At 38.3% G+C, this 26,229-nt stretch overlaps 1 protein-coding gene and 1 pseudogene across 4 annotated transcripts; both read left to right on the top strand.

Moving 5' to 3' along the window:
* The first annotated feature begins 9 nt into the window (after nucleotides 1-9).
* On the top strand, nucleotides 10-3,855 carry LOC107602603 (guanylate-binding protein 1-like; annotated as a pseudogene).
* A 2,294-nt stretch (nucleotides 3,856-6,149) lies between these two features.
* Nucleotides 6,150-26,039, top strand: LOC107602623 (helicase with zinc finger domain 2-like). Of its 4 annotated transcripts, none has more exons than XM_016295164.1 (19): nucleotides 6,150-6,247; nucleotides 8,199-8,787; nucleotides 9,130-9,237; nucleotides 9,339-9,862; nucleotides 11,753-12,403; nucleotides 12,718-13,510; nucleotides 15,488-15,563; nucleotides 15,756-19,851; nucleotides 20,092-20,177; nucleotides 20,950-21,087; nucleotides 21,234-21,389; nucleotides 21,471-21,615; nucleotides 21,964-22,083; nucleotides 22,282-22,474; nucleotides 23,198-23,332; nucleotides 23,411-23,632; nucleotides 24,265-24,430; nucleotides 24,929-25,096; nucleotides 25,277-26,039. In XM_016295164.1, the coding sequence occupies exons 2-19, from the start codon at nucleotides 8,290-8,292 to the stop codon at nucleotides 25,387-25,389; spliced, it is 8,388 nt and encodes a 2,795-aa protein (XP_016150650.1). In that variant the 5' UTR covers nucleotides 6,150-6,247; nucleotides 8,199-8,289; the 3' UTR covers nucleotides 25,390-26,039. The 4 variants fall into 4 exon arrangements, with proteins under 4 accessions (XP_016150650.1, XP_016150652.1, XP_016150653.1 ...); XM_016295165.1 differs by having other exon boundaries at nucleotides 6,238-6,281; XM_016295166.1 differs by lacking the exons at nucleotides 20,950-21,087; nucleotides 21,234-21,389; nucleotides 21,471-21,615; ... (5 more) ...; nucleotides 24,929-25,096; nucleotides 25,277-26,039 and adding an exon at nucleotides 20,323-20,444.
* Nucleotides 26,040-26,229: the final 190 nt, after the last annotated feature.

Genomic DNA, 26,229 nt, shown 5'->3' with positions numbered 1-26,229 from the left:
AGTAAGTACATGCCAGCTCCAGTGTGTCTCATTGAAAATGATGAAAATGGGCGGCTGCGTGTGAGAAAAGAGGCCAAAGATATTCTGGATGGGATCAATGAGCCGGTGGTGGTGGTGTCTGTGGTGGGACTCTACCGTACGGGGAAATCTTACCTTATGAACCGCCTAGCAGGACAACAGTCCGGTGAGAGAAAATGCTTAAAGTCCTTCTCAAGTGCAGTATATGTTGATATGATAATGAGAACATCTGAAAACAGTAACTGCATAATAATAATGTTATTGTCTCAGGCTTTGCTCTGGGCAGCACTATTGAATCAAAGACTAAAGGCATCTGGATGTGGTGTGTCCCTCACCCTAATAAAGAAGGACACACTCTTGTGCTTCTGGACACCGAAGGACTTGGGGACGTGGCAAAGGTGAGCACAGTCACTAACTACTACTAATAATTTCCCAGTCTCAGTTTGCCATTAGTACCTCAGAAGGAACAGTATTAAGTTGTATTGTGTTCTGAATGAATACTTTGATCTGAAGACTCTGTGTGTTTCAGGGAGACTCTAAGAATGACGGCTGGATCTTCTGTCTGGCTGTTCTGCTCAGCAGCACATTGGTGTACAACAGCCGTGGCACTATTGATAACACTGCAGTGGAAAAGCTTCAGTATCCTTTAACCACATAACCCATTCCTCTTTCATATATACTGGATATAGCCTACACTTTACAAGATGTTGTTATTCCTTAATGTGCTGCAGCTACGTTGTTGATCTCGCTGAGCAGATCAAGATCAGATCGACAGCAGCAGCAGATGATGAGGAGGAAGGAGAAGATTCTGAGTTTGTGCGGTTTTTCCCATCATTCATCTGGGTTGTAAATGACCATTAAATCCCCAATTCATTGAAGTGGGTCGACACCTTTACTTCCAGCCATAGAGGGCGGTGTTGCCATGGAATAGTCAAGAAAGGACTTAATTATTAAATCGAGCCAAATGTTACTAAATAACTATTTATTTGTTTTTGTTTTGGTTGGTGATTTTCGCAGAGTGCTTAGTGTGGACATTGTGTGCTTGTTTGTTTTTCAAGAGTGTTTGCGTTTCTTGCCTCACGCTTTTATTTCGAAATCTGAAACGGAAGTGCAGTGGTGCTGTGTCTGTGTGTGTACATTGGCGCACTTTTTTGTACGTGAAGCGTCATTCTGACTAACGTTACAGAGAAGAAAGATGAACTTTTGGGTACACGCTCTACAAATATACGCTTAAAAGGTTTCTTATCTCTTAGCTCCTGGCTGATGAAGGGCACAAGTTACCGTTTTAATTACGTGCTGTGTGGTAAACTTTGAAGTGTTTATTTTAGCGATCTCCTCTGAAGCTATTAACTTACGTTTAGCGGGTCATTAACATATGTGCAAGTTTCGAATATCAGTGATGACCATTTAATTTGCTATTGTTATTCAGAGAGTGTGATTCATTGTTACTGTCTTAAGCAGAACAGTGTATTATTGCCTCGTCAATGTTATAGTTTCTCTTGGTTTGCACTCAAGATAGATTGTTTACAGTAAATCAGGTCTTTATTTGGTCATTTTATATGTTTTATGTTTTTCTCACTAACTTGATATCATCAGTTGTACCAAAATTAATTCATTGTTAACTCAGGTGTTTCATTTAGTTCTCATTGCACTCTAAAAGGAGATTGATGTGATTTATTGTCACACTATTTATGAAGTAGGCCAATCATATTGCAACTGTGTATCTATTAGTTTATAGGTATGTTTTGGACATTTATTTATAATTTGCAGGAAGATGTCTAATGACACTTTGTTTGTTTTTATGCAGCTCTTACAGTGTTTTTTGAAGATTAAACCCTTTGTAAACACAAGTTCATGGAGAGTAAAGTGCATCTGTTCTGCTGGGAATGCTACATGGGTCGTGAGAGGTTTCACCTTGGATTTGGAAATTGATTGGAAGAAAGTGACAGATGACGATTACCTTGAATTTGCCCTTAATATGAGGAAAGGTATTAAAGACAGAATTACATTTACACATTTGGCAGTAGCTGTTTTCCAAAGCAGCTATACAGTATAAGTTTTAGTTACAGTATAAGCATATTAATTCTTGGTTACCCTGGGAATTAAACCCATGATATTGGCATTGGTAGCACCATTCTCTATTTGAGCTACAGGAAGGTTAAAATAATTATTTGCCCACCTACTGGATTCATTTCTATTCTGGAGTAGAATTTGAATTAAAAAACATTATAAAAATAAACACGAATAGGCTCACTGGCCCATGATATCCGTTCTGTGTGGTCTTTAAAATAACTACTGATGCCTGCAATCTAGACTACATACGAAACTGGTATGATTGCTATTTCATTACTGGACTACATATTTGTCTGCACTCACAGCCTATTTGAATATTCGTGTATGTATTTCTGTAAATTAACAATGCCTGAAAAATGCAAATGAAGTATGTTGACTGCCTCAGTGCCACTGATTTGGTGAATATTTCTTTCTCTTTCCTGAATAATCTCTTTTTAGGTGTGAGTAAGAAAATTAGAGACTACAATCTGCCTCGTGAATGTATCAAGCGTTATTTCCCTAGCCGGAAGTGTTTTGTGTTCCCGTTTCCCGCTACCTCGCACCAAGACATGACACGCCTGGAGATCTTACAAGACCAGGACCTTGCACAACAATTTATGGAGGTCACGGGACATTTCTGTGACTACATGTTTGTCAACAGTGATGTGAAAAGACTGCAAGGAAGACACATAGTTACTGGCCAATGTGAGTGTTTTACCAAATGAAAAGTTTCATTCATTTGAATCTTTAACCTGAAGCAAACAGCATCCTCTGCATGGATAATAAACTCACTGAAAATGAGAAACAAATGAATAGTAAGTTTATACTAGGCTTTTTGAAGCACAGAATGTAGGCACCTTAAACACTTAAATCTGAATTGCTTAGGGTTGAGGTTATTTTATAATTGTCATTTCATATTCTTTCTGTCTTGACTGAATGTTCAGAAGAGAAAGAGAATGCAGCTCTGCTGAAACAGAAGTTGAAAGAAGAGGAGGAGAAACTAATTGAGAGCGGAAAAAATGATGGAGACAGAAAGTGCGGCATGAGGACAGGGTAAAACAAATGCAGGAGAGCTTCAACAAGGAGAAGGAGCAGCAGCAGCAGGAGATGGACAGAGCCATTGAGAGTAAACTGAAGGAGCAGGAGGAAATGCTAAAGAAAGGCTTCAAGGACGAAGCTTATAACCTCAAGGAAGAAATAAAGAAGTTAAAAGATGAAAAGGAACGCTTACATGGTGGTGGCAGCATATTTAAGGACTATGTGATGCCATTTCTTTGCCCTCTTGTAGAAACGGTTCCCAACCTCCTCATGCAGAGATCGATGATGAAAAGCCTGAAAAAGGGACTGAAAGGTTAAAACCCGATACAAAACGATCCTTGATTCATATTTTCCATTCACTGACATATCTCCATTGAGTCGGATTTTATAGCATTTAAAGACTGAAAGTATGCGCTTTATAGAGCAGGTAGTAAATGAGCTGAGAATCTTGAACATACATTATGCACCCTTGAAAGTGCACAGTGTAATTTCTACACCGTTAGCAGCACCCATAGAATTAGCAAAATAGCAGGTGTGTGTTTTCCAGTGAAAAGTCCATCTTTTGGATAAAAAGTAGTCCCAGCTCAAACATTTTTTTTATGTTGATGCAAAAAGAAAGTGTTATGACTTGATTGTTTACAAATTAATTTATTAGTTCCTGTTTTAGCTTTTAAAAATGGACTTGAGTTGCAGTAAGGAAATTATGTAATAGGCCGCACATTGTTAAGAAAGGGTCAAGGGGTTACGTCACAGTCCCGTTCCTGCCAATATCCAGCAACTTCGCGCAGCCATTGAAGAGGAGTGGACCAACATTCCACAGGCCACAGTCAACAACCTGATCAATCGAAGGAGATGTGTTGCACTGCGCGAGGCAAATGTTGGTCACACCAGACACTGACTGGTTTTCGGACCCCCCTGGACCCTCCAATACAGTAAAACTGCACATTTTAGAGTGGCCTTTTATTGTGGCCAGCCTAAGGCACACCTGTGCAATAATCATGCTGTCTAATCAGCATCTTGATATGCCACACCTGTGAGGTGGATGGATTATCTCGGCAAAGGAGAAGTGCTCACTAACACCGATTTAGACAGATTTGTGAACAATATTTGAGAGAAATAGGCCTTTTGTGTACATAGAAAAAGTCTTAGATCTTTGAGTTCAGCTCATGAAAAATGGGGGCAAAAACAAAAGTGTTGCGTTTATAATTTTGTTCAGTGTATATGCCTGCTTATAAGATTAATCTCCTTTACTAGGATTCTGCTTTGTCTGTCATCAGTTATTCAATTATTAAACTAAATAATCAAAATAAAATTTTAGATAGAACAGTTGATTTAGTATTTTACATGAATGACCATTTTAAAAATATATAAATATTAAGAATTATATCAAAAGTTATTCATAAAAGTTAATCCAGGGGGCTTCTTACCCCAGGTCGGTGCAGTGTTGAGAAGGTTACTTTGTAAATGTAATAGGTTACTGATTACAAGTTACCCTATATAAAATGTAATAAGTGTAACTGTCAAACTATTTCAATTACTTTATTAAAGTAATGAAACTAATTTGTGACCCTGGACCACAAAACCAGTCTCAAGTTGCATGGGTATATTTGTATCAATAGCCAAAAATACATTGTATGGGTCAAAATTATAGATTTTTCTTTTATGCCAAAAATCATTAGGATATTAAGTAAAGATCATGTTCCATGAAGATATTTTGTAAATTCCTTACTGTAAATATCAAAACTTAATTTTTCTATTAGTAATGTGCTTTGCTAAGGACTTCATTCGGACAACTTTAAAGGCGATTTTCTCAATATTTAGATTTTTTGCACCCTCAGATTCAACATATTCAAATTTCCAGAAGGCCAACAATTCACTAAAACATTTTTTTGATTGGTCTTATGAAGTATTCTACACTCTAAAAAATGCTGGGTTACATACAACCCAGTGCTGGGTAAAATAGGGACAAACCCAGCAATTGGGTTGTTTTGACCCAGCGGTTGGGTTAAATGTTTAACCCAGTGTAAATGTTTAACCCAACCTTCTGGGTAGTGTTGTGGATTTTTCTTGGGTGCGGCCAATGAAGTTGAGAAGCAGCGTTCCAGATGCCAAAATAAGACTTTATTGTCACAGCAACAAAGCCGAGATAACGGTAACCGCATCTCAAGTCTTTGTCTGTCAGCTCATCTGTTTTATACCTTTTTCTTTCACCAAAGTTGGTAGTTCCGGTTTTTGTTATTGGTTATGCCTATCTGGTTTGCCACAATGACTAAATCTTGAGCACTGACTGTCCCAGGTCAAGGACATTATAGGCATTAAAAACGCACTTGTGCTCATATATTCTTATCAGTAGAATTTGCTAGATCAGCCACTTTGGCCGGCCATTGTTATTACTGGTGGAATGTGCTAGATCAACCATTTTAAGCATCAAATTTGGCTACTTGTTCCTGTGGGAACTTATAGAAATGACCCAGAGTATATTGGGTCATTTAAGGTAACTTGGTACAATCCAATGGAAACCACCAGTATTGCCCAATGGCCAAATATCAAGTAAGAGTAAGAATACCACATTGAGTAAATAGCATAATATAATAAAATTACACAATAGTAGTAACCCAACCGCTGGGTCAAAACAACCCAATTGCTGGGGTTGTCCTTATTTTACCCAGCACTGGGTTGTGTTTAACCCAGCATTTTTTAGAGTGCAATTTGTTGCGATAGTGAATTGGTGGGTTTTTGTTAAATGTGAGCCGAAATCATCACAATTAAAAGAACCAAAGACTTAAACTACTTCAGTCTGTGTGCATTGAATTTATTTAATACACGAGTTTCACAATTTGAGTTGAATTACTGAAACAAATGAACTTTTCCACGATATTCTAATTTATTGCGATGCACCTGTATGCAGATACAAGTACACAGACGGCCATGTAGATGGACGGAAACATATTTCTTTTTACATGCGCTCTGTCGTTATGCAAACAGAAAAAGGGAAGGGCAAACATGACCAATGACAATCACCTCTCACTCCCAGGAAAACGAAACTCAAGTAAGCGGCGACGGTAATACTAGCCTACATACAGGAAGATGAAGTTGGTTTTGCGTTGTGTGCACTTGATGGAGATGGCTTCGAGTGCAGGTGAGCTCACGTTTCTCTACTCAGAAATGTAAAGGTAGGTTAAAAATTAATTAAGCAGTTTTATTTTGTGGAAAAGATGGGTACGGGTCCGTTTTAGGCGTGCCACTTCTACGTCAGGCGTCTAATTACAGCTCGCGCTGTTCTTATTTTCTATTTACCTTGGTTTATAATAAAGGGAATTTTCATAATTGGTGCAACATTGTCGTTTCTTTTCATCAGCCATTGGGTGCGACGCTTTAACAGGAAGTGTATAACTTAAAACATTCACAATAAGAAATGAGAAACTCTTGTTGCTATTTTGTCGTAACGGTCGTACAAACATTACGAGCGTTAAGATAAACATAAAATAAACATGTTCATTCAAATATTTCAATTGATAATTTAACAATGATGAAGGAAACGGAGAACCGCCAAAACGTCCCAAAACTTAAGGGATGCGTAAATCCAACCGAAAGTCACAAACTAGAAAAAGGAACCACAACGAGTAGGACAAAGGCTCTCCAACTGTTCGGTTATTATTATAGAGGCTACATAAAAGTCGTGCAAAAAGGTGCTATAACGTGCAAAGTGCAGGGTTCAAATTCAAAATTCCACTGCACATTTTCTTTGCAAACCTTTCATTTCCTTGGTAAACACACTCAGGAAATAATGAATGACTGTTCACCTATAAACATCCTATCTCTCAACTGTAGTGAATGTGTGGAAAGATATGAATCAATTTTTAGTATCTGAAGTGATAAACTTTGTTTAAATGGCACCTGACTGCTCAAGAGTAGTCAAACTGGTAGAATTTCCTGGTGCCAGCACAAAAACTTCTGCATACTTGTGACATGAGGATATATGATGGTAGGTAGTATTAGTGTTGGGCACTATTAAAAAACAGTGTTTACTCTAGGCTGAAGGGATCACCTCATAACAGGGCTGCTCAGCAACAACCGGTGTGCTTTGATATCTGACCCCTGTCTTTGTACCAGAAGATAAATATGCAATGAAATCAATCCTTATTTATAAGCAGGTTTTGTGTAATGCATTTGTGCAATATTTACAAAGGCACTTTACATAGTTTTCATTACACACTGATCTAAAATAATCCTTACATGATCTGAAGCCATTTTTCTTCAGGCATATTGACATAAAATAATCCTAGCATGACCTACAACTCCATTTATCCACCCTGGCAAATATATACTGCACGCTGTCATTCACAAGTTTCAGGTTAAGAGGTTTGTGGTTAAGTGCAGTAATATCTGTCTGAATGCTACTTGACCCAAAACTTGTTCAATGGAGTTAAATTCCCTTGTTTTCATGGTTTTACATGCCGTTTAAATCTGATTGCTAGGTGTTGTGAGCACTTTTCAAATGGAAAAATAAGTCTTTTGTTTTGTCTTCTGTGCATGATAATCTCGAACTTGTATTGAACACTCCCAGCTTTTCTTTCTTACATAACCATAACAACTCTGGCCGATAATTACAGAACGCTTGTCTTTCTACAGTTTAACAACTTTGTTTATTATTACCAATGAACAACTTAGAATTAAAGAGAAGTACGACAGGCAAATTATCTGAAATGCTTTATAAATTCTAATCCCTTTTATCAACGAGTTATTTAACAAAATATTCAGCTCTTTAAAAGAATTATAAAAATGACCCATAAACCGACAGACAATTTATATTAGAGTATATAGGGTTATATTATACAAAAACCTCTTGACAATTACCAGCATTAGAAACAAAATCTGAAATGAAGGATCTCTACCTATTATGAAACATAATTTGTCCTTTATACTTCCCTACAGCTTGTTCAAAGGTCTAAATACAGCAATATAGCAGCAGTTTTTCAGTGGGTTTTTTATGCTCTTATAAATTTGAATTATATTTGCATACTCTCTCTCTTATGTGAGCAATACAGGGGTCATCTGATGAGCCGTGTTCTTCTCTTTCCTCACCTTAGGTTGATTCTACAGCAGTATTTGAAGCTGTGAGTGCCAGCTAAAGGACGTTCATGTCAGACTGTATGCGTGTTATGGTTTGAATCTCTAGAAATGTCTATATTACAGTCTAGAGATGCTCAGCTGCAGGCGTTCATGCAGATGTATGAGCTGAGAGCTGCTTGTAACGCCTGTACTCATAAACAGTCACGCATTTCTTACTCTATCATTGCAACGCCTCACCGTTGCTCTCACAATCTTTTGCTAGTCAGAGCAAAGGTCAGAGGTCACAAATGGAGCCCAGTGTCTATGCGGCCCTCTTATCCACGCCCTAATCGATATGAAGTGTGTTGGTACTTTAAGGAGGATGTCGGGTGCTATGTGCATCATGACTGTTGCACTTTTGCCAGTAGCCCAGAAGAAGCTGCGGTGTGGAACTTACAGAAACACACAAACCTTAATCACGAAAGATTAATTCATCTGATAACTCAGAGACAGCGCCTGGACGAACAGAGCAGACAAGAAGATGGTCAGTCGAGAGCTCATGAGCCTTTGTCATACAAGGAGAAACTCCTGGAAGAGTACAGACGCAGCTACAATGAGATTCTTATTGTAAGTATAATGCACAAAAAAAAAAGCACAATGCAACAGTGCACAACCACAAAACTTTATTTTAAAAACTTATCTTGTGAATTTGAAACCATGCAAATTTAAGGGATAGTTCACTCAAATCACTTTTTTTTGCCTCATGAAACACAAGAAGAGAGCTTCTTATGTGTTCAACAGCTGAAAGAAATTCATACAGGTTTGGAACAATTTGAGGGCAAGTGATGACAGAAGTTTCATTTTTGGGTGAACTATCCCTTGAATTATTTTACTTATACAAACTTGACAATTAACAAATTCCACAACAAAATGTTTAATATCTTAGATGCATGTATGTGTATTTTGCAGATCTCCGAGCAGGTGGATGATGTGTGTGTTACACATGATGAGAATCTCAGTTTGGACTGTTTACGAGAAGACAGTGAAATCAGATGGAAATTCACAATCACCACGGAGGTCAGAAATACTAAACTGCACTAACCAGCATCATCTCACACTCAGCCATATTGCACACTAGCTACTAATTATCTCCTTGCTTGTCTTGTGTGTTTGTGTAGAGGTCCTTGGCTCATGTGGCTCTACTGAAAGCAGAAAATGGCGCGGTTTTCTCTTTGAGTGACAGTTTAAAGAACACCTTCCCCCCAATCTCATACATTGCAGGCCACCACCTTCGCTCCTCTCACTCCACCTACCAGTTGAGTGTGTCATTCCTGTCATTTCTACCCGGTGTGTACGAGCAATGGTTGATATTCGATTTCGACATACGTCCAGTTCTGCTCAGGAAACTGAAAGTGAGAGTCGGTCAGCAGTTCCATGTCCAGCCAGATGAGGCAGAAGAGAGCGAATGTGCTGAGATTTTTTCGGATGAGCGCTGGAACAGAGGAAACAGGGTTATCGTGCCCTTTTTTGCCAGAAGCGAGAAGGACGAGCAGTTACTTAGTCAATACAAACCACCCCAGATTAACCTACAGTTCAATCCTCATGCAGATCAAAGTTCCCCACTCCATCGGGATAATTACAGAGAGAGAGCTCACCACTTCCTGTTCAGAGAGGAAATCGCAGAGGAAGAGCTCATTAGCAGGTACAACACGCTTGTAGAAATAGTACATCACTTGATACACCCCTGGGTTATGGGTTAGTATTTGGATTGGGGTGCCCAATCCTTTTCCTGGAGATGTACCTTCTTGCAAAGTTTAGCTCCAACCCTTATCAAACACACCTGAACCAGGTAATTGAGATCTTCAGGAGCACTTGATAATTACAAACAGGTATGTTGGTGCAGGGTTGGAACTGAAGTCTGCAGGTAGGTAGATCTCCAGGAAGAGGACTGGGCGTCCTTGGTTAAGGTCACAGTCAGACTCAATTCCTGGAGGGCCACAGCCCTGCAGAGTTTAGATTCAACCCTAATTAAATGTACCTGGTCCAAATAATTAAGTCCTTCGGGCTTATTTGAAAACTACATGGTTTGTGTTGGAGCAGGGTTGGAACTAAACTCTGCAGAGCTGCGGCCCTCCAGGAACTGAGTTTGACACCCCTGGTTTAGGCAATCAGCAATGCTGAAACTAATTAAATCTTTAGAATCAGCCACAGGGTTTGCTGGTCTAGGGAAAAAAATCCTGCTTATCCACCTTTTTTCAATGTAAGCTATTTCTTAGGAGTGTGCAAGACTTTTGATAAATAACTAGAAGAATATCAATGTGCAGTAAATAGTAAAACTTTATGCTACAAACTAGTGTGTTTAAGATTGCAATAAAGAAGTTAAAATAATATAACAACAAATACCATTTTGTAATATTAAGCAGCACAGTTTTTCAAAAAAAAATTTTTTAGATTAACTTTTTTTTTTTTAGAATTTAATAATTTTTTTAAAAATAGCTTCTTTTTTTTTGCCAGTTAAAAATAAGGTGTATCTTTTATAAGTATAGACCATAGATACATTGTTAACCAATATTTTAGTCTTTTTAAATGCAAATTCAAGCCTGTTCTAATGATAGTATAAAATGTGGGCAAAGTTCAACACACATTGATGTAATGGATAGATAAGACTAATGGAGAGGTGGATAAACAGGTTCGGGTTAGGGTTCGCAGGTGGATTCTATTATAATGATTTGTTCTTTAGTGCCAAGAGAGGTTATATCCTTATGGTAACAAAGATCCAATATGTAATTGTAAATAGTATTACATGCTGATCTAAGTCCAAGAACCTTTTGTTGATATCTACAGGGCCACGTCATCATTAGGGGAGTATAATTTATCTTATGTCACATTGTCAGCCACACAGACAGACATATTTACCATAGCAGATAAGTTCCTGTATGTTCCTGGGGTTTTTAAATCATCTGCATACAGATGAGTCACAGACTACTTAGTGTGGGTTACATGGCAACATTGTCCTACTACCTAAACAAATACTACTTCTTTAATAGAATGTCTACATCTAAAATAATGTATTGTAATGTTACTTATTCCTCATCACATGCATCTACCGCTGGAATTTGAACTCATTCAGGGACCAGAGGCATTCCATGATATCACATCATGTAATGGTCTCCGAGTTTGATAATGCTAGACAGGTATAATCATTCAACTGGATATGAAAGGAACTGAAAGCAAACCCAATGCAAAGATTAAAGGCATTCTTTTCTAACAAGTTCATTGCTGTTTCCATGAAAGGTTCAAACATGGGCAGGGCTGCTTAAAAAATCTGTTGCCATTGTTATGTATAGCTAAGGCGGTGAAGTATAAAAAGATAAAAAGATTGCTGAATGAAGGTGGGTGAATGGGTTGGCGTTAACGTTCAAATGTAATACTCGCATCACTTCGATATGTCTCGGTGGCAACACTATTGCCACTCTTTTGAACCCTTGACATATTTTAAGGGTGCATGCTCATTTCCTCGTTTTTAATATTTAAATTACATATGTAATATATTAATGGTTCATCCTATTTTCTTCTTTTTCCACACTTGTAGATTAAATGTTTGTGGGAGCGTGTCTCTCTCTAAACAGTTGAGTGATGGCAAATCACAGTTTTCCGCTGCTGCAGGGAAGCTTTTTGCCACACTGAAGGTGTCCTGCTTGCTCACTCCAGATTCTCCTGAAGGGCTGATGCTTAAGCGAGGGGTGCAGATGGCTTTGGTGAATTGCATACCAGCAAAGGCCAGTGTGTCAGTAGATCACAGAAACCATGTGTACGAGGCATTGGTGCTCAAACAGGCTGCTGGCGAGGGTCACATTGGTCTTCATCTGTCTGCACAGTGTGTGTCTGAGTTACAGCTGAGGAAAGAAACCAGGTGTAAAATGGAGGTTCAGTTTCAGTTGGACAGACTGTCATTCTGTCAGATACACCAGGCTATTGACCACCTACCAGACTTGCACAATGTTCTGCCTGACTTCAGTAACAGTTGTGTCCCTGTGAACATAACCAAACAGTCTGAATTGAATAACAAGCAACAAATCGCCCTGAACTTCATCCTTGGCAAGTGTGATGTCAACAAAGTGGCTTCTCCCTTGCTTATATACGGGCCATTTGGCACCGGGAAGACACTTTGTCTCGCCTCAGCAGCCAAACAGCTGGCCCTTCGTTCTCAAAACAAAGTGCTCATCTGTACATATACTAACAGGTAAGTTATGTTTATTTTACATTATTGTGTGAAAGAAAAAAACTGAAAAATGATATCAGACATTATACAACAATTATAGTTTAGTGGTAATTATACAAAAGTATTTGACCAAAGAACTGACCAGATCAGAATTCATTATTCAGAAGAATGGCATAAAAGAGTTACTTATGTGTCCATAAAATGCAATTTTTTTTATTTGAATAAAGAGATAGCAACAGTTAATCTGTATAGATATATTCCCATGTGAATATTAAAGCTTCTATCTATTAAAATGTATGTTTAAGAAATCTAATTTTGAGTTTTGTTCCCTATAGTTCTGCAGACTTGTATGTCAGAGAGCACTTCCATTCATACATTACAAATGGACACCCAAACCTCAAAATACTCAGGATAAAGGCAAACAAAGGTGGGGCTTCCATCAAGGCAACTGATGACATCACTCAGAAATACTGTCTTTGCTCTCCAGATAGACAGTCCTTCATTCGCCCAGCACGGTCTGATCTAGAGTCACACCGTATCATTATAACCACCACATCGATGGCACGACATTTCCGTGAGCTGAAGCTTCCTGAAGGTTTCTTCAGTCATATCCTGATTGATGAGGCATCTCAGATGCTGGAGGGTGAAGCACTCATGGCTCTGGGCTTAGCAGGCAAACACACTCGAGTGGTTTTAGCAGGAGACCACATGCAGATGGCTCCAAAACTTTTCTCTGTAACCGATGACAAACGATCAGAACATACACTGCTGTATCGTCTCTTCCGCTACTATCAGGATGAGAGCAGCAACATTGCCAAGAAAAGCAGAGTCATCTTTAATGAGAACTACCGTTCCACTGCAGAAATAGTGGACTTTGTATCCACTTACTTCTATGTGAGTGATGGCATCAAGGCCAAAGGAGAGATCCCTCCCCACCCAAGGCTACAACCCCTGATCTTTCAGCATGTCAGAGGAGAATGCCGTCTGAATTCCACCTCCATGTCCTGGTTCAATCTTGCTGAGGTCAGTAGTGTGGTCAACATGGTGAGAGGACTTCTGACTGACTGGCCAATGGAATGGGGTCATAAAGAGCCAAAGCAAATCTGTGTTCTTAGTGAAGGCCAACAGGTACATTTCAGTGCATTTATGACTTTAACATATGGCAAATGAGTTATGACTAAAATTATTAATAACATACTGTATACGTTCTGCATGGTGACATGCTCTGTGAACAATAATTAAAGGGTTAGTTCACCCAAAAATGAAAATTAGCCCATGTTTTACTTAACCTCAAGGCATCCTAGGTGTATATGACTTTCTTCTTTCAGACGAATCCAATCTGAGTTAAATTGAAAATTATCCTTGCTCTTCCAAGCTTTAGAATGGCAGTAGGCAGGTGTTTTTTTTCAACAGTCCAAAAGTAGTCAAATAAAGTGTATCCATCCATCCATAATATGCGTATCGCGCCAAGTAAACATAAAACCATGTCTGCATTTGTGATCGGAGAAATTACAAACAACAAGTGCTACTCTACACTGCTCAAAACTTGCATTCTTTAAATATGAAAACGTACTTACAGGCTGTGAGTCAGAAGTGCCAGACTGTCCTAGCAAAGTTGGAATTGCCCCACTTTATAGAAACAGACACCGGCATTGTAGGCTACTCTCACAGGAAACAGTCCTCATCCTCCATAAAATGCGCTGCACACATCTGAATATTTGGGTTGAACTGTTCTCTTGAACTATCTCTTTGGATTTGACACTTTAGTCTTTGCAACTTTACAAATCTTCTTTATGCACCAAGAGCTTGTAACACTCCAAAGAGAAAGGAAAAATTTAAATTGCATCATATGACCCCTTTAAAATGTTATAAACACTTTTCTCACTTGTCTATGCACAGCGCACGTGCCTGTTAGATATGCTATTCTCGCGAGTTTGTTTACAGGAGCAAAGGAAGCAAAGTTTCCAAAACCAGTCTCCACTTGGCTTATATCGAAATCATCTGGCATTTTCCTTTACAAATCCTCGTTTTGTGCTTCTAATTCGTGACCGGTGTTTTGTTTTGCTCTCTCTCCTCCGCGCTTCCGCATTCGTCACTAATCACCGGCACGTGTGCTACATATACGTCCTAGAACATCCGCCGGAACGGCTTTCACGTACGACAGTAAGTCAAAAGAAGTCTTTTGAAGTCAAAAGAGAAAAGTGTTTATAATGTTTTAAATATGGATATTTTTCTAACAAAAATGCATCAATTTGCTACAGAAGGCCTTTATTCACCCCCAGAGCGTGTGAGGCACGTTTTATTATGAATGGATGTGCTTTATTTGACTAGTTTTGGACTGTTAAAAAAAACACCCGCCTACTGCCATTCTAAAGCTTGGAAGAGCAAGGATAATTTTTGATATAGACCATAACAAGGACGTAAACAATAACAAAGGCGTTGGAACACTACTGCGCATGTCTGGTCCTGAAGCATTTCTGGTAGCACCATTTTTAAATCTCAGATCTGTCAAAACAAGCTCGTACTTTTATAAGTCTAGCGAAAGCACAACAGTTAAGGTATTTCAAAAAAAATTTAATAAACGTTGATTGGAATTACCCTTTAAATATGACTGAGGCGCAAACTTACTGAGAACATTTTAAACGTAATATTCCGGATGGCTCAAAGCTGCTCTGATTGATCCTGCGTGCGTGTACACGAGAGATGGCAGTAAATGCATATTGCAGTCTGGATGCTTACAATTAACTCCTTAGCGGAAAGGTTGGGATCATTTGTTCGTACAATGGATGACATCAGTCTTGTGTTTGGTTAAACTGAAGCAAGACAAATAGTGCCACTTACGTACTTCTCATGGTTTGTCACTAAGATGTCCGTGTTGGATTTTAGTGGACATTTCACTTGCATTGCTGGGTCAAGGATGTTTTGAGGGTGTGTAAAACATGGGCTAATTTTCATTTTTGGGTGAACTAACCCTTTAAATGTCAACTGTTAATATTAATCAAGCAGGCATGAGAAATGCAAGTAATTCAACAATTCTGCTTAAAGACTTGAATTCTGTTAGTACTGATACATCATCAATACATCCTTTCTCTTTCAATTCTTCAGCTTGATGTCACCAAAAATCATCTCCACCAGAAAGGAGTTCATGGAGTGTCTGTTCAAAATTTAGCAAACATTCAAGGTACTGGGGGGTTCAGAACATCCCTGTCTGCTGGAGTTTAGGAAAGATGTTTGATTCATCTAGAATTTTTTTTTAATAATATCAGTCTGAAATTTTATTTCAGTCACAAATTGTGTCTGTTCACATGTTTTTAAATGATTTATTATTGTTATTTTTAAAATACAACCTACCTATAAAATTCTGTGTCTTTAGGGAAACAGTTCAGGGTCATTATCATAACAACAGTTCAGACAAGAGACAGACTTCTTCAATCAGAGTCAAGCTGCCCAGAGTTTTTTGATGACATCCGTGCATTGAACACTGCCTTGACCAGAGCCCAATCACTGGTGATTGTAGTTGGAGATGCTGGTGCTCTTTGTTGTTTTGGAAAGTGCTCAAAAATCTGGAGGTTCTACATAGAACATTGCATCAGCAAAGGCAGCATTAAACCAGATAACTTTACCAGGGACATCCTACAACAGGAAGTATTGGAAATTTCGAAATTTCAGAAGACAGAAAAGATAGAAATGTCTGAGAGTGATGTACCTCTCCAGGCTGAAACTGATGCTATATTGAAAGAGATGGATGACTATGATTCTGATGTACAGGACTCAGATGAAGAGAAAGAACAAAGGAGGCCTTTATTCTCTACCACTGAAAAGGAAAACCTATTGGAGCTGGTCAGGAAACAGCCTGCTATCTATAGGCATGGAGAATTGGTGATGAAGGGACCTCAGTCAGGTTATGTAGTACCTTATGACAATCCATCTGAACATATTAATATTAAAGGGAGGAAAAGCATTGGCATGTCTTTCCCTGGGGATGAAGTTGTGGTTGAGACTGGACGAGATGATGAAGGCTCTCTTACTGGGAAAGTTTTAGGTTTCACAAACAGACAACCAACATCCTCTGAATTTGTGTGTTTTTTAGAGGATGAAAATTATCAAAAACGAACACAGAACACTGACAAATACTTGGTGCCAAAAATGATGATACCCCTCAATCACAACACCACCAAAATGCGTGTCTTGGTGAAGAAAGAGAATCGCAATTTTATTCCAGTATGGAAGTATGCCAATGGCAATTGGACAATAACAAGACATTTTCGTGTTGATGAACAAACAAAACAGAACTATGTTTTTGTTGTTCAGATTTTGGGCTGGAAAGAACACTGTTCATTTCCGCTAGGCAGAGTTATGGATATTCTACCAATTGGGACATCTTTAGAAGAGGGACTCAAGATTTTAAAATCAGAGTTCAAACTAACACCTCCTCCTCTACTGCAAGAGGACACAATTCCAGAGATGAAAGCTGATGGAACTGATGACAAGAAAAGAAAAGATTTCAGAGGTTTACAAACCTTTACCATTGATCCAGCCACAGCTATAGACTTAGATGATGCCATTAGTATTAATGATCTGGGAAGCTGCTATGAAATAGGGGTTCATGTTGCAGATGTGGCTAGTTTCGTGTCTAAGGGCAGTTCACTTGATAGCTTTGCAAAAGAGATGGGAGCAACTTTTTATGATCCTGGAAAAGAACCTACATTCATGTTCCCAAAACATCTTGCCACCACCTTTTGGAGTCTTCTCCCAGGTGAAGATCGTAAAGCCATTTCATTAATTGTCAAAGTGGAAAAGAAATCAGGCATTATTACAAAAGGGTCCTTTTACCTCTCTAAGGTCAAATCTAAAAAGAAGCTGACCTACAAGGAGGCTGAGGATATAATAAGTCAGTGTGACGGTGAGCTAAGATTTGATACTTTGGAGGACTGTGTCAGGGTGGCTTACCGTTTTGCCCGAAGCCAACGCAAAGCAAGACTTAAAGAAGACTGGAACTATGCCCAACCTGATAAACACCGGATGCCAGGGGAGAGAGAAGCAAATCTAATGGTTGAAGAGTTAAACATAATGTTTAACCATGACGTGTCAAAATTTCTGACAGAACGCACAGACACTACATTCTGCACTCCCCTGAGGTGTCAGGCTCATCCTTTAGCAGAACAATTAGAGATGATCAGTGATCGACACATGGAAGTCATTCCTTTATCCTCACACCTGACATTTCATATAGACAGAAGTCGTGTGGACCTGAATAGCATGATTACCTTCACTGTGCATTCTCCAGGGTCTAGAGATGTTCGCCTAAACAGTAATCCTAACTCCAGCCCTTTATCAAGCCACCTACGAGATGCCATCTCTGTCAGTGACTCTGAATATCATTTTGTAATTGGAGTTCACAAAGCAGATTTTTTTAGCTATGTGTCTGGGGAAAATATTCAGAACTTGGGTGCACAATCAGACATGTGGAGTTTGACGCCAGGCAAAAATCGCCGTGCTATCTCTTTAATTCTGAAAGTGGAAAAGACAAAAGGCAAACTAGTGGAGCAGAAGTTGGTGCTTTCCCGCATAAAGTCAAGCAGGGCATTGTCCTACAGTGAAACTGACAGCATCATCAACCAGTCAGGTGAAAATGAGATGAAGTGTGATTCTCTAGAAGGCTGCATACTTGTGGCTTATCATTTTGCACTTGATCACAAGAAAAATAGACTCTCTGGACATGTGGGCAGTTCCAATCCTGCTGATCTCAGTTCATCTGAAGACAGCAAATGCAGGTTAATGATGGAGGAGCTGAAGCTGATGTTTAAAAGAGCTTGTGATCGGCTGATTAATCAAGAAACCCCATTTCCAAATACATTTAGCTGTCCGGTGACAGCTTCACCTGGTTTGGTGAGGAGACTGAAGAGAGACAATGAGGAGCTTGGGTCCCTCCATGCATTGGAGGAAAGTCTGGATTCATATCCTTTGCAGAACTATGGCAGTTTCATCATTCTGACATCTGTGTGGCAAAAGATTGAATCAGCAGCTTTGACATGTGACTTTTACAGAATGGCTGATCTGATTTCTACAGATGACATTCATCCACATTTAGTTCCAGCTACTGTTCAGTTAAAGGCCACTGTCAATAAAGCTTTCTTCATTCGTTCTCTCTCCTGCAAAGATGCTTTACTTGGGCACTATTCATTACAGCTGGATTCATATACACATGCATCCTCACCCATTCGCCGGTACATAGATGTGGTTCTTCAGAGGCTCATGCATTCAGTTCTCTGCAATCGTTCTGTTGAGTACTCTCAGACAGACATTGATGTCTTATGTGACAAGTGTAAAAGAGGTGAATTGAGGGCACAAGAGTATGAAAGCAAAGCAGAGTCACTTCATCTCGCAGTGAGCCTACAAAAACAAAGCACATACAAAGTGGCTTTTGTCACCATTGTTCAGCCTGACAGCGAAAATTTCAAATTATCATTTCCGTTTGACAAAGGAACTTTCCCGGACAGGCTTCCTGTTAAATACAGAAATTTACAGCTTGAGGATCAACCAATATTTGACAATAAACAAAAACAGGTAACACTGACTTGGAAAAAACGGATATACTCACTGAGCATGACCCAGACGCCACTGCAGAACTTGACATCCTGTTCAGAGATACAGCTAAGCACCTGGCACGCCATTGTTGAGGCAGTACGAGACGAACAGTGGGAAGAAGCAAAATCCCTTGTGTTAGCAACAGATGTGAGAGATCACAGTGAGACCAATGAAGTGCACGATACATCTCGATTGAATTCTGATCACACTTTTGTGTCTGAAGAAGGTCATTACACTGACTTCACACTCTATTTGAAAGCCGGAGACACTGTGCAGGTCCAGCTGACCTCAGAAAGGGACAGGGGCTACTGGGCGCCAACTGTACAGTTATTCAATGTGAGTTCAAGCTTTGAGATTTGTGTGGAACACACTGACAATCCTATTAAGTGCTTTTCCAAACTTGCAAACCGCCCATCCAAAGGTTACTATAAGGATGTAGAGGAATATGTGCATATATGGAAGCCTCTCTGTGAAATGGAGTCTGCTGCTACTGCTGTAGATGATAGCGACTGTGTTGTCATAGAGAATGTGCTCATAACTTGGATGCTATCCTTTGATGATTCCAAACTCTCTGGAACTTTCTCTTTGCCTGTGGAATATGTCAAGAAATGGGCAATTGAATTTGACCTGGCCAAGTGTTTGATCTGTATCCGAAAAAGAGTTCTGAAGCAGAACCATGCAGATCAGTCAAAGCTGGATCCAGAATACTTTACTTGGGTGGCCCATGGTTTGACAACTCAGTGTTTGGATCCTCCAGAAAACAGTGTGAATAAGTCAAAAATTATTCACTTTAGCATAAAATATGCATCCATGAAAATTCCAAAATTCAAGAGGAATGATACATTCACAGTGGAGGTGATCCCTAAACTCATTCCAGACATGTAAGCATGTGACATACATACAATGGTGACATACATACAACAAATGCATTACACCACAACCATATTATGAGTCTTCAATACACTACAATTGAACCCTTATCATTACAAATCTCATTATTACATTATTTACTTTTTGTATATTCATGTATCAGTTCATAAATATATTTTTTTCAACATTGAGATGCAAAGTTATGATAACCAGTTGCTTTGATGTCTATTTTTTCTGCTTTATTCATCCAGACGGAAGGAAAGTGCAGTGAATAATTTACCAGCAGCTAATGAACTTGTTAAGAACATTGCACTAAGACACCGGATTCTGAAAGAAAGTATGCATTGCATTCATAATATGCCAAATGATGAGTGAGAGAACATTTTTAAAACACAAGTGTGGTTATGAGAAACTACTGTATGCAGTCAAAATGGTGATGCATATAGTTGTACAACCTTTTCTTTACATTCTTTAACTCTCAGCAAACATGACGATCTCTAAAGATGTGCAAGCATGAACTGAGAGCATGAACAGCAAGATCCTCAAGCAATGCCATGTGTGCTATCTTCAAAACCAGTTCAAACAATTATTATACAGACCCAGATTACAGACCTCTCATTAGCTGTACATATATTTTGCGTGTAGTTTCAGTTGTTCCTACTGTAAAATTTTTGTATACTGTCAATACATTTTATACATAAGTTTTTGGTGAATCATGAATGTTTGAGTAACCGTTTGAATGTAGATTTTGTGTATACATGCTCAGTGAATGAGGCTGTTCTTAATTTCAACTTTCTCTTTTGCAAGAACTTTCTTTTTTGCAAGCACTGCATATTCATTATCATTTTGACTTCATAAGAAACAGTTAAATTTAATATTTTTATAGTATGCTTCTGTTTATTTATTAATAATATACCTTGACAGGATGTTAATGTCTTATTAGCTTATCTAATTTTTACTATTTTTTTATTTTTATTTTTATTTATTCTACATTTAACACCACAGTGAACCACAATGTGAGCTTAAAATAATATATTTATACTGGAATTTAATTACATACACTTTAGTCCTTTGGTTTTAAAGGTACTTTTGTCTCTATCAATCCACAGGCTCTGAACAAGCTGTATACCTATATGTGCTCATGAGAGAGGAACCACCAGCAGGTCTGCCTCGACTGAATGAAAGCCAGTTTAAAGCTTTGGAACAAGCTCTGAACGGCAAATTCACCGTCATTCAAGGGCCTCCAGGTTACACATTCTGAGCATATACAGTTTTTTAGTTTAATCTTACAGATCACGGCCAGTTTATGGACTCACAGTCACAGGGATTTTACTATTTTTTCCTAAATGTTTTTTAATGGGACTGAAAAAAGCCTTTTGTTTATCCTTTATAGGAACAGGAAAGACAGTTGTAGGAGCATACATAGTGTACTGGTTCTCACAGCTGAACCCTAAGAATCCTTGGAAGCTGAAGGAGCTGAGAGACAAAAAGAAGAAAGAGGTTATTCTTTACTGTGGACCCTCAAACAAGTCTGTGGATGTAGTTGCAGGTACAGTAAGCATCATTTTGAAAACTAGAATGGGTGTAAAGAAGAAATTTCTGAATATATGTGCTTGTGTTGTGTGTACAGAATACCTGCTCAAGTTTGGACATAAGCTGAAGCAATTACGTGTATACAGCAGACAGATGGAGATGCAGGAGTATCCCTATCCCGGCAGCAACCTTCAGTTATCACACAAGTCACTGCGCCAAGAGCGGTCTAAACCTGAGCTCAGGTACTACCAATGAAGCAAAAATGGCTATTTTGTTGTAGGGTAAACAGTGATTTGATATTGTACTGTCAGTTATTGAATCTATAATGATTTAAATCTTAGATTGTCTGATTCGGTCTGATATCCTACATTGTGATCAACTAACATCACATTTGATATTGTACTGTCAGTTATTGAATCTATAATGAAATAGTTATGATTAAATGCCCTTACCAAAAAAAACAAACTAATTTTAAACTTTTTATTGCAAATCTCTTTCTATAGAAATCACGGTATTAGTGTGCATGTAAATGTGCTCAGTGATCATTAGTCTATCTGAACAGTACTCAATTTTCACATTCTTTTATCTAGGGACATAACACTTCATCACAGAATTCGAATGAGTCACAACCCTCATTCTCAAGCAATAATTGACTTTGATGAAAGAATTGCTCATAACCCCCATTCACTGACAGATGCAGACATAGAAGAGTAAGTATAAGTCTGTTTTATTAATGCTTCTTCTCTTATTTAGAAACTCAAAAATGACTATAAAAACTTTTAGCTTAATTTTCATCATCATTTTCTGCACCCGACTATAGCACATCTATACATCTAACAGTGTGTCTACATGTGTGTGATTACATGTAAATGCATGTTTGCATGACGCCTAATTGTGTGTATCCCCAGATATAAGAAGCTGTTAAATTCTGCACGTTTGTATGAACTGGAAAATCATGATATTATTCTATGCACTTGCACGGCTGCTGCCTCCCCAAACCTCACCAAGACACTCAGTGCACGACAGATCCTCATCGACGAGTGTGCCATGGCAACAGAACCGCAGACACTTGTCCCATTGGTCAGCTTTAAACCTGAGAAGGTCAGAGTGACTCTTGACTTATCCATAGCAAACAAGTCCATCAAAAACTATATAAACTATACAGACTGGACATAAATTGTAGCCTATAGAAATGCTAAGCAAAAACTTTCTCCAAACCACATGACCTAGACTTCCAAAAAAATAACAGCCTGCATAGCCCAAATTATTAAAGCACAGAAACCTAGTTTTGGAAGAATGCTCATCATAAGACACACCCTTTATAGCACACTAAACAAATTCACAGGAAGCTACTGGACACAAAGAACTTTTAACCAGCTCACCTTTGAAAAAAATACAGCAGAAACTTAGAAGCAGAGTAAATGCATAAAGTTTCATTAAACTTCACATTTTGCGCAGCACTGATATGCTTAATTATAAGAAAAAAGAAAAGCATTTAAAAACAAGATAAATTTAAATGCTGAAAAATATAAAAAAATATATATATATATAAATATATAGAAAACACTAGATGATGGAATATAGTATTTTAGTCCATTTTAAATATAATATAATAACAACAGTAATATATGTATCACGTTTTTAACTATGAATGCAAACTTTGTCTAATGGTCAACCAGCATAAGCAAACTTGATAAGGGACCTGCTTCTTGCTACATTTCTCTCACCTTACTTTTCCAAACATTCATTCAGAACCTTCTGTGAGGGTTTTCAGTTCCTTGTCACACAATCAAGGATCAAGGATCAAGGATACTCGTTTTGCAGGTTGTGTTGTTGGGGGATCACAAGCAGTTGCGTCCGATCGTGAAGAACGAGCATGCGCGGAGACTGGGCATGACACACTCTCTGTTTGAACGTTACATGGATAGAGCTCTGCTGCTTGACACCCAGTACAGAATGGTACAAGACAAGACAAACACGTACATGCTTCGCATTCACGCTTACATACACATATTTAATGTGGTATATTTTCTTCAGCATGAAGTGATCTGCAGATTCCCATCAGAGGCTTACTATCTGGGTAGGCTGAAAACTAAAGTGGATGAACGGACCAGCGTACTGCACATTGAAACTGAGGAAATGAGACACAGCAAACACATTCTGTTTGGAGACATACGAGGTGTCGAGTTCAGTTTGGTTGTTTCAACTGCACGGGGGAACGAGAACTCGAAAGCCAACTTTGCAGAGGTTAAGAAAGCTGTAAGTGAAAGATAAAAATATGAAAACCATCAAAACGCAAACTCTATTTACACCAGAAAACAAACTACAGTATGCATTTGTAACCATCACATAAAATAAAGTTTACCAAAACTTGACACTTCAAATGCAAAAAATTTAATGTGGTATATTTTCTTCAGCATGAAGTGATCTGCAGATTCCCATCAGAGGCTTACTATCTGGGTAGGCTGAAAACTAAAGTGGATGAACGGACCAGCGTACTGCACATTGAAACTGAGGAAATGAGACACAGCAAACACATTCTGTTTGGAGACATACGAGGTGTCGAGTTCAGTTTGGTTGTTTCAACTGCACGGGGGAACGAGAACTCGAAAGCCAACTTTGCAGAGGTTAAGAAAGCTGTAAGTGAAAGATAAAAATATGAAAACCATCAAAACGCAAACTCTATTTACACCAGAAAACAAACTGCACAAAACCTACAGTATGCATTTGTAACCATCACATAAAATAAAGTTTACCAAAACTTGACACTTCAAATGCAAAAAAAATATATATATATATTTTCCCCCTTTTTGTTTTACATATCACCTTACTAATATATTATACTGTATACAGTTTGAGGACCAGATTTGTTTGAATGTGTTCTTACGCAGGTTGAGATTTGTGGTCAGCTGGTATCAGTGGGCCATGTGAGGCAGGAGAACATTGCCATTCTGTCACCATACAACGCACAGGTGGCCCAGATCAGAGATAGACTGAGAAGGTCCACTGCCCCCCAGATGGAGAGAATCACAGTCACCACCATTACAAAGAGCCAAGGTGACACTTTTTATTGAAGACTCTTGTGTTTGTGCTTTAATATACAATTTTATTAAAGTCTGTGTTCATCTTCAACCTGCATTATAAAAAATGTGATGAGGAGTGTTTGTAACAAATGTAAAAAGAGGTGCTCTACCAACAGAAGAGGAGGTGCAACCAAGAATCCAAAAACATATGAGCTAAACAAAGGTCCAACACTCAACTCTTCAAAGTTCAAGCTTTATCAATAAAACAACATGACGTTTCGGCCGTCCAAGGCCTTCATCAGATAACAAGAGTAACAATCTCACACAGTTATGTGCAGTCTGATAATCACCAACCGGTGTGCAACTCCACTACTGATTGAGAAGTAGTTTTCTAATAGGATTAGGGAGAGAAAAAAGTTCAAGATCACACTTTAAAGAAAATATATAGAGGCTCAATGAAACAAGCTTTAAACAAGCTTGTTTCATTGAGCCTCTATATATTTTCTGTTTTATAATTCTGATGTGATTGCAGGTAGTGAGTGGCAGTATGTGATTCTGTCGATGGTTCGCTCTTGCCCCAGCAATGAGATTGAACCTTCTCCTTCAAGAGAATGGCTGTCCAAACACATTGGCTTTGTGGGTGATGAAAACCAGATCAATGTGGGCATCACAAGAGCACAGGATGGGCTATGCATTCTGGGTAATCCCTATATTACATTAATCTAGGAATGATTTTAAATGATATATTCTTAATGAAATACATATACCTATGTTCTAAAATCACAATGCTTTATGGAAAATAAATATAGAATACTTGCTACAACCATTACTAATTTACTATTATAAGATTTTAATATATTTATTTAATTCTGTGCTTTAGGCAATCAGGAGTTACTGAACTGCAGCCCAGCGTGGAAGAAACTACTGAAACATTATTCAGGTCAAGGCTGTGTGGTCTCTGCAGACCAGATTACAGTACACAATGTACGTTAAATCAGATTTTAAAGTTGGATTGATCTTGAAGCATTTTACACTCAGTGGTTTTTAAGATTATATTTTTAACCAAATTTCTAGTATAATTCCACATTTTTAAATGGTTATGATTATATTAACGAACTAACAAATTTGAGAATCTAACCATTCCTGTCATTTTCAATCGATTTAAAACCATGGCAGCTTGAGAGAAGAAATTACATATATTTTGTTGCATATAACTATACAAACTCTTGTTGACTGATTGTAAAATAAAAAAGAATTTAGCTTGATTTATACATTTCCACAACTTTTTAAAATGTGTAGATATTGCAAATCTTGATCTACTGAGCCATTTCTTGCTCTATCATTGTCAGTGTCTGTGTTGTCTTATTCTTTAAACTTTTAATATAACCTAGTTAACCAATTCTCTGTGTTGGGAAAAAAAAGCTTTAAGAATCTTTCTGTAATTTTATTACATTTTCTATGACGGTGCTGGCTAATGTCAATTTACCACAGTTCAACTGTAGTAACAAATGTAACAATGTAAGTGTAGCAGCAATATTTGTAAGGGATGCTATATCATATTCACTTATGAATAGAAATTGGCTTACAAATAATCTATTAATGGCTTGTTTTTTTACATTTAACATTTAAACTGCAAAATTTATCAAGCACCTGCATTAGCATTGTATAGTGTTAGACTGATCACTGGTGTTTGTTATGCTGATGTAACTCGTGCTGTATACCTTGATAAAAATACCAAATTTGTTAACATGGGACTGATAATTGTTCTATATAGAGGGGGGGGGGGTGTGTCAAATCAAACACATTCTGCTGGTGTGTCAAATCAATTCCTCA

This window comes from Sinocyclocheilus grahami, unplaced genomic scaffold (genome assembly GCF_001515645.1).
Source record: "Sinocyclocheilus grahami isolate Dianchi unplaced genomic scaffold, SAMN03320097.WGS_v1.1 scaffold331.1, whole genome shotgun sequence".
Classification (NCBI taxonomy): Eukaryota; Metazoa; Chordata; class Actinopteri; order Cypriniformes; family Cyprinidae; genus Sinocyclocheilus; species Sinocyclocheilus grahami.
The sequence above is the reverse complement of the archived record's forward strand: the minus strand, read 5'-3'. Positions and strand labels throughout refer to the sequence as shown.